This window comes from Rhinopithecus bieti, unplaced genomic scaffold (assembly GCF_001698545.2).
Source record: "Rhinopithecus bieti isolate Rb0 unplaced genomic scaffold, ASM169854v2 scaffold_9981, whole genome shotgun sequence".
In the NCBI taxonomy this organism is placed as follows: domain Eukaryota; kingdom Metazoa; phylum Chordata; class Mammalia; order Primates; family Cercopithecidae; genus Rhinopithecus; species Rhinopithecus bieti.
In genome coordinates this window covers 2,730,884-2,739,238 of record NW_016806838.1, presented here as the reverse complement: position 1 = coordinate 2,739,238, position 8,355 = coordinate 2,730,884, and the positions used below count along the sequence as shown (strand labels likewise).

Sequence of the window (8,355 nt, the reverse complement as noted above, 5' to 3'; positions counted from 1 at the left end):
TGGCGTGATCTCGGCTCACTGTAAACTCCCCCTCCTGGGTTCATGCCATTCTCCTTCCTCAGCCTCCTGAGCAGCTGGGACTACAGGCACCAGCCACCATGCTCTGCTAATTTTTTGTATTTTTAGTAGAGGCAGACTTTCACCGTGTTAGCCAGGATGGTCTCAATCTCCTGACCTTGTGATCCGCCCACCTCGGCCTCCCAAAGTGCTGGGATTACAGGCGTGAGCTGCCATGTCCAGCAGATATATATACCTTTTAACAGTAATCATGTTTTGTTTTGTTTCATTTTGGAGACAGGATCTCCTCTTATCACCCACGCTGGATTGCAGAGGCTTGATCATAGCTCACTGCAGTCTCGAACTTTCAGGCTGAAGCAACCCTCCTGTCTCAGCCTCCCGAGTAACAGATGTGCACCACCACTCCTGGCTGATGGTTTTATTTTTATTTTTGTAGAGACAGTCTCCCTGTGTTGCCCAGGGGGTCTCCAACTGCGGGCCTCAAGCGATCTTCCTACCTTGGCCTCCCAAAATGCTGGAATTACAGGTGAGCCACCATGCCTGGTCAATAATTACGTTTTATAATATGTCTGTTTAAAAATTGTTTCCCAAATCTCTTCAGTAATTTACTCTCTTAAAGTTATACTAGATTAAGTGATGGCTATTCATTGCATATCTAGATCATTTCCCAACAAGATAAAATACTGAAACATATAATTGCTGAACATAAGTTTACGTACTTTTGTCTTATTACAAAGGAACTAGAGATACCTGGGTCTGTCAGTAAATACATCCTTTGCCACTTCAAAATTGTACTCTGGGGCAGGGTACAGTGGCTCAGCCCTGCAGTCCCAGCACTTTGGAAAACTGTAGCAGGAAGATCACTTAAGGCCAGGAGTTTGAGGCTCCAGTAAGCTATAATCATGTCACTGCACTCCAGCCTGGGCGACAGAGCAAGACCCGTAGTATTGAGAGATGACAATGTGCTAGCAGCCCTCACTCTCAGCGCCTCCTCGTCCTCCAGCCTCAGCGTCCACTGTGGTGGCGCTTGAGGAGCCCTTCAGCCCGCCACGGCACCGTGGGAGCCCCTCTCTGGGCTGGCTGAGGCCGGAGCCTCCTCTCTCTGCTTGCGGGGAGGTGTGGAGGGAGAGGCGCGGGCGGGAACCGGGACTGCGCTCGCGGGCCGGTGTGAGTTCCGGCGGGCGCGGGCTAGGCGAGCCCTGCACAAGGAGCGGCCTGCCAGCACCGCCGGCCCAGGGCAGTGAGGGGCTGAGCACCCGGGCCAGCAGCTGCGAGGTAGAGCCGGGTCCCCCAGCAGTGCCCGCCCGCTGGCGCCGCACTGAAATTCTCGTAGGGCCTTAACTGCCTCCCCGCGGGGCAGGGCTCGGGACCTGCAGCCCGCCATGTCTGAGCTCCTCCCCCTGCGGTGGATTCCCGCGCGGCCTGAGCCTCCCCGACGGGCGCCGGCCCCTGCTCCGTGGCGCTCGGTCCCCTCCACAGCCCAAGGGCTAAAGAGTGCAGGCGCGGCTCAGGACTAGCAGGCAGCTCCGACTGCAGCCCTAGTGCAGGATCACCACTGGGTGAAGCCAGCTGGACTCCTGAAGCGGATGGGGACTTAGAGAACTTTTATATCTAACCAGAGGATGGTGTGTGCACCAATCAGCACTCTGTATCTAGCTAACCTAGTGGGGACTTGGAGAACTTTTCCGTCTAGCGCTCTGTGTCTAGCTCAAAGATTGTAAACGCACCAATCAGCACTCTGTGTCTACCTCAGGGTTTGTAAATACACCAATCAGTACTCTGTGTTTAGCTCAAGGTTTGTAAATACACCAATTGGCACGCTGTATCTAGTGACTCTGTGTCTAGGTCAAGGATTGTAAATGCACCAATCAGCACTCTGTCAAAACGGACCAATCAGCTCTCTGTAACGTGAACCAATCAGCTCTCTGTAAAGTGGACCAATCAGAAGGATGTGGGTGGGGCCAGGTAAGGGAATAAAAGCAGGTTGCCCGAGTTAGCCAGCGGCAATCTAGTTGGGTTCTTGTTGGTTTTGTGCTCTTTGCAGCAAGTGTTGATCACCTTTTGGGTTCACACTGCGTTTATGAGCTGTAACACTCACTATCAAGGTTTGCAGTTTCATTCTTAAAGTCAACGAGACCACGAACTCACTGGGAAGAATGAACAGCTTAAGACGTGCTGTCTTCTTTTTTTTTTTTTTTGAGAGGGAGTCTCGCTCTGTTGCCCAGGCTGGAGTGCAGTGGCCGGATCTCAGCTCACTGCAAGTTCCGCTTCCCGGGTTTACGCCATTCTCCTGCCTCAGCCTCCCCGAGTAGCTGGGACTACAGGTGCCTGCCACCTCACCCGGCTAGTTTTTTTGTATTTTTAGTAGAGACGGGGTTTCACCGTGTTAGCCAGGATGGTCTCGATCTCCTGACCTCGTGATCCGCCCGTCTCGGCCTCCCAAAGTGCTGGGATTACAGGCTTGAGCCACCGCACCTGGCCCAGATGTGCTGTCTTTAAGAGCTACAATCCTCACCACGAAGGTCTGCAGCTTCACTTCTGGTGAGACCAGGAATCCATCAGAACGAAGAAGCTCCAAACACATCTGAACGCCTGAAAGAACAAACTTGGGACACACCATCTTTAAGAACTGTAACACTCACCAGGAGGGTCCATGGCTTCATTCTTTAAGTCAGTGAGATCAAGAACCCACCAATTCCAGACCCAATAGTACTAGTTACTCATGAGGTCAAGGTGGGAGGATCACTGGGGCCCAGGAGTTTGAGGTTGCAGTGAGCTATCATAGCTCCACTGGGCAGTACAGCAAGACCCTGTCCAAATAAATAAAATTATACTATGAGAAAGTACATACTTTTAGAAATAACAATGATGTATTTATAGATTTGTCAATCTGCAGAACGGTGCTGTAACAGTCTGTGACTGCTTCCTAGTTTTCACTAGAAATTAAGGTTACTAAGGGTTAAGAATTTTAAGTATGTGTAGTTAAAACTAGAAATTATAAGGGAAACTTTGTATGCAAAATACAAAATTAACGCATACTTTTGGTTAAGAAACTTACAAGGCATAAGAATTTTGGGGGGTAAAAGAAGATACTAATTTTGTATAGTTTGGAGGTTATTTAAGGTTGTTTCAGAATGAAAGAAGGAAATGGGAGGTGCATGAGGAAAGGGAAGGCATTGCTCAGTGAGAGCAATATAGATAGGAGAAATAAGTTTTAGTGTTCTACTGCACATCAAGGTGACTATAGTTAATACAATATATTATATATTTCAAGACAACTAAAAAACACTTTTTTTTTTTGACATGAAGTCTCAGTCTGTTGACCAGGCTAGAGTGCAGTGGTGTGATCTGTGCTCACTGCAACTTCTGCCTCCCTGGTTCAAGTGGTTTTTGTGTCTAAGCCTCCAGCATAGCTGGGATTTCAGGCACATGCCACCATGTCCAGGTAGGGGTGTGTGTGTGTGTGTGTGTGTGTGTGTGTAGCAGAGAAGGGGTTTTGCCGTGTTAGCCAGGCTGGTCTTGAACTCCTGACCTCAAGTGATCCAGCCACCTCCTCCTCCCAAAGTACTGGGATTACGCATGCGAGCCATCGTGCCTAGTCTAGAATTTCTTTTTAGAAACAGGGTTTTGCTATGTTGGCCGGGCTAGATTCGAACTTCTGGGTTTAGGCAATCCTCCTGCCTCAGTTTCCCAAGTAACTGAGACTATAGGCATGTAGCACTATGCCTGGCTAAAAGAGAGGATTTAAAATGTTGTCTACTGGGTACGGTGGATCATGCCTGTAATTCCAGCACTTTGAGAGGCCGAGGCGTGAGGATCACTTGGGCTCAGGAGTTCAAGACCAGCCTGGGCAACATGACCAAACATGTCTCTACTAAAAATAAAAAAATTAGCTGGGTGTAGTGGCATGCACCTGTAGTGGCTACTGGGGAGGCTGAGGTGGAAGGATCAGCTGAACCCAGGAGGCTGAGGCTGTAGTGAGCCATGATCATACCACTGCACTCCAGCCTGGGTGACAGAGTGAGACCATGTCTCAAAAAATAAATAAATAAAAATTTTAAAAAGTAAATACTGTCACCACGAAAAAATAATAAATATTTGAGGAGACATATAAGCCAATTATTCTGATCTGATTATTCCATAATGTATATATGTATTGAAGTATTACTTTGTATCCCATAAATATAAACAATTATCAATAAAATAAAACAAAAATACCTGAATGGATATAGAACTTTGGGAGAAAGAGAATTTTGTTTAGTCAAACTGACTAAAATTGAATGAATTTATTTAAAAGGTTTTGTAAATTAGCCTTAATATAAAAAAATACACTTATGCAAAACTAGAATTTGGGCTTGGTGGCTCATGCCTGTAGTCTCATCCATTTGGGAAGCTGAGGCAGGAAGATCAACTGAGGCCAGGAGTTCAACACCAGCCCTGAGCAACATAGTGAGAACTTGTCTCTACAAAAAAAAAAAAATTGACTGGGCATGCATGCACCTGTAGTTCCAGCTACTGGGGAGACTGAAATGGGAGGATGGCTTGGGTCCTAGTCTCCCTGTCCCGGTCACTCTGAGCATGCCTGGTGTTCAGGTGTGTGTGGGGGCCATAGGCTTACTGCTTATGAGGTTTAGGCAAGCGGGTCTCATGTATTGTCCTGTTCCAGTTACTCCTTCTAGTTACTCCCACTTACTGAGGCTACAGCGGAGAGGACTGGAGCACAAAAGAGTCAACATTCTTAAGGAAACACAATTAGAAAGTGCAGGCTGGGCTGGGCGCGGTGGCTCAGGCCTATAATCCCAGCACTTTGAGAGATGGAGGTGGGTGGATCACTTGAGCTCAGGTGTTTGAGACCAGCCTGACCAACATGGTGAAACCCCGTCTCTACTGAAAATACAAAAAAATTAGCCTGGCATGATGGCACACTCCTATAATCCCAGCTACTTGGGAGGCTGAGGTAGGAGAATTGCTTGAACCCAGGAGGCAGAGGTTGCAGTGAGCTGAGATCCCGCCATTGCACTCTAGCCTGGGCAAAAAGAGCAAAACTCCATCTCAAAAAAAAAAAAAAAAAGTGCAGTCTGGGTTCCAACTCCGAGGGAAATCCTGCATATGTTCCCTGCCCTCTCCTCCCCCTAGACTGGAAGTGGGGGCCAGCCCAGCTGCCCGCTCCCCTCAATATACCAGGTGCTAGAACACAGCTGTTTCTTCCTTGTTCCCCAACCCAGGCAGACTGTAATTGGTGGGGCAGAGCAGGGCGGGGCTACCCCCTTGTTGAATCCACTGGGGCTATCTCCACTCCAGGCAAATCCAGCCAGAGACTGATTCTGAGCAGCAGTTCTGCCTGGTGAGAGCTACCATGGATTGGTGGGGATAGGGGACTGGGAGGTCAGGAAGTGTCAGCAGGTCAGGGTGGATCAAGAGCCCCAAAAGAAAAATTAGAATTTCCTGGAGAAGAACTGCTAGACTGAGGGAGAAGGGTTAGGGAATTTCAGGGGCATGGAGGCTGTGCTGCAAGAGGAGGGGGTGACTAGAGGAAGGGAGGGGCCAGGGAGCAGTAGGAATGCCTGGAGCTGGGAATGGCAAACTGTAGGTCTTGGTTTACTCTTTCCTTGGTGCAGTCTCCCTGTCTGTGCTATGGTGAGAACCTTCCTGCCTTAGCTGCCTTGCCAAGAGAAAGGGCTTCATGAAAGCAAAAATGACCTGCAAATTGAGGTCAGGAGCAGGAAGGCGTAAACTGAAGGGAGGCGGAACTCCTACCCACCCCATGTCCTTGCCAGGTGAGGTGGAAGCAGGACATGCAAGCCTAAAGTCTGTGTTGTCTTCCCAGGCACTGACTCACTGGCCCTGCCATGCCCGCGCCACTGTTCCCACTGCTGCTTCGATTGCTGCTGTCCCGTCTGCTGCTGCCTGTCGCCCGCCTGGCCCGCCAGTACCTCCTGCCCCTCCTGCGCCGATTGGCCCGCCGCCTGGGCTCCCAGGACATGCGAGAGGCTTTGCTGGGCTGTCTGCTGTTCATTCTCAGCCAGCAACACTCGCCAGACGCTGGGGAGGCCTCAAGAGTGGACCGCCTGGAGAGGAGGGAGAGGTTAGGCCCCCAGAAGTGAGGCCACGAGTCCTGGCAGCAGCTGAATCCACAAAATGCTTTCTTCTGGAGTAGGATAATCCTGGCACCAGCACTGACCGAAGCCTGCCCAGTGAACAGAAGATAGAGTGAGGATTGTGCATGAGATGGATCTGCCACAGACATGCCTCTCCACTCCCAACAGAAATGTCTTTCTGGAAGAATGCCTTGCATCTAGCACGAAATTGATCATTGCCCCTCTGTCCTCCAGCAGTTCCTCCCAAAGACCACTCCTAATCACCTCTGGCCTCAGGTGGGAGGGGAAGTAACACCCACCCACCCCTGCCATCCCTGCAAATGAGAACATCAAGGTTCCCAATGCTTAACTGAGGGACAAGTGACAATTTAGCAGAGAGGAAAGATTTGAATCCAGACTGTCTTCCAGACTCAGGACCTACCTTAAAATAATATCTGAGTTCCCTATGGAGGCAGACCTGCCTGCACAGCCCAGCACTCAGCAAGTGCTCAATAAATATTTGATTTGAATTATTTCCATGCCTTTGAAAGTCTAATCACCCAGACTGTTGCCCTGCAGAACAGTTTAACCTGGCCTGGCAGCTGGTGGGGGTGGGGGAGAGGAGAGATGGACAATTGTACAAGGGTTTATTTTGCTACCTATTCCATTGTGGTTTCAGTCCTCACAGCCTGGAAGTTGTTTCTCCCTGCTTAGTTTCGGTCAGTATGTCACACTGTGACCCAGAAATGGCTTGAGTCTAGGAGGAAGTTTGCCTGGCTAGCGAACAGTAAGGAAGAAAATGTCCTCCAGTGAGTTGGAGGACTTCTTCAGCTAGTGGTGGTGAGACAGAGGGGTGATACACTTGCTAAGAGACTGGGTGGGAGGCCACCCAGGGAGGCAGTGCAGAAATCCATCCCCTTGAGGGTCATCCCACCCTTGAAGAGACTAGGGGTGGGTGACTGGCCTTAAGAACTGACTTCATCATTTCCTTCTCCCTAGTGGGAGGCCCCTGAGGGGTCAAATAAGAGTTAGACCCAGAAGAGTCAATCAACATGCTTAAGGAAACACAGAAAGTACAGTCTGGGCTGGGCACGGTGGCTCACGCCTATAATCCCAGCACTTTGGGAGGCCGAGGCAGGCGGATCACCTGAGGTTGGGAGTTCGAGACCTGCCTGACCACCATGGAGAAACCCCGTCTCTATTAAAAATACAAAATTAGCTGGGCATAGTGACAGTATGCCTGTAATCCCAGCTCCTCCAGAGGCTGAGGCAGGAGAATCGCTTGAATCTGGGAGGCGGAGATTGCGCCATTGCACTCCAACCTGGACAACGAGAGCGAAACTCCGTCTTAAAAAAAAAAAAAAAAGACACATTTGCATCCCAGCCTCCGGATAATTTGCTTATTGTTTCCAGGCAATAATCCTCCCTCTCTGGGTGAATGTTGGGCTCTATCTAGGTTCAGAGGATAGTGAGGAGTACAGGACCCTGTCGGGATTCCAGTCTCCTCTCCACACCTGTTAGAAGGCTTGGTTGGGGAAGAAGTGAGCCCTGAGCTGTGTGCCCCAGTCCCAGCCCTGAGGGGCTTTCGGCCAGCCGCATGCCGTCCCTCCCCACCACCCCATCGGCTTCCTTCGGGAGTCTTCAAAGCCAGTGCACGTGCTCCCAGGTCTCAGGGAGGCGACCTGGGGGAGGGGTAGAGAGAAGGGAGTCCCAGCCCCTGGGCCCCTAACCCCGTCCCTTTCCGAAGCCTCGGGTGGCCAAAGGCGCCTGCCGCCAGTCCGGTGCCCGACGGGCCCCTCCCACTGAGTAGGTAGGCTCTGCTTTCCCCGCCCCCGAGCCGTGAGGACTGGGCAGAGCCGGCTGCGGAGCTCTGGGCGGGCGCTGGGGTCGCCTGCTGCAGCCTCTCTTCCGCCCGGCGGTCAGCACCGGTCAGGCCCGGCGCGGGCTGCGCTCTCCGGCCGTGGCTATGGCCCCAGCCCCGAGATGAGGAGGGAGAAAACTAGGGGCCCGCAGGCCTGGGAATTTCCGTCCCCCGCCAAGTCCGGATGCCAGCTCCACAGTCTCAGCAGGTGCGCTGGGCGGGGCCGGGGACCTGGGGTGGGGCGAGGTCTGCGCTGTTCCCACGCTGCCTGGTGGGACAGGGGGCCAGTAGGGGAACCTGCTGGGCTACAGCGTCTCAGGGGAGTCAGAATCTTTGGTTTCTGGATGCGGGGCCACTTTTCTGGAACTTCAAAGGCCGTTATTAGATGACTGCCGCCCC

The 8,355-nt window shown here is 51.4% G+C and overlaps 1 protein-coding gene across 2 annotated transcripts; it reads left to right on the top strand.

Annotated features, from left to right (window-relative positions):
* The first annotated feature begins 499 nt into the window (after window positions 1-499).
* Window positions 500-6,632, top strand: MYMX (myomixer, myoblast fusion factor). Of its 2 annotated transcripts, none has more exons than XM_017878297.1 (2): window positions 500-544; window positions 5,846-6,625. In XM_017878297.1, exon 2 carries the CDS (start codon window positions 5,868-5,870, stop codon window positions 6,120-6,122), a length of 255 nt encoding a protein of 84 aa, XP_017733786.1. In that variant the 5' UTR covers window positions 500-544; window positions 5,846-5,867; the 3' UTR covers window positions 6,123-6,625. The 2 variants fall into 2 exon arrangements, with proteins under 2 accessions (XP_017733786.1, XP_017733785.1); XM_017878296.1 differs by lacking the exon at window positions 500-544 and adding an exon at window positions 5,330-5,362 and having other exon boundaries at window positions 5,846-6,632.
* The last annotated feature ends 1,723 nt before the right edge of the window (window positions 6,633-8,355 follow it).

What these genes read in the sequence shown, in the direction of transcription:
- MYMX (XM_017878296.1), top strand. Translation starts at nt 5,868, where the DNA reads ATGCCCGCGCCACTGTTCCCACTGCTGCTTCGATTGCTGCTGTCCCGT.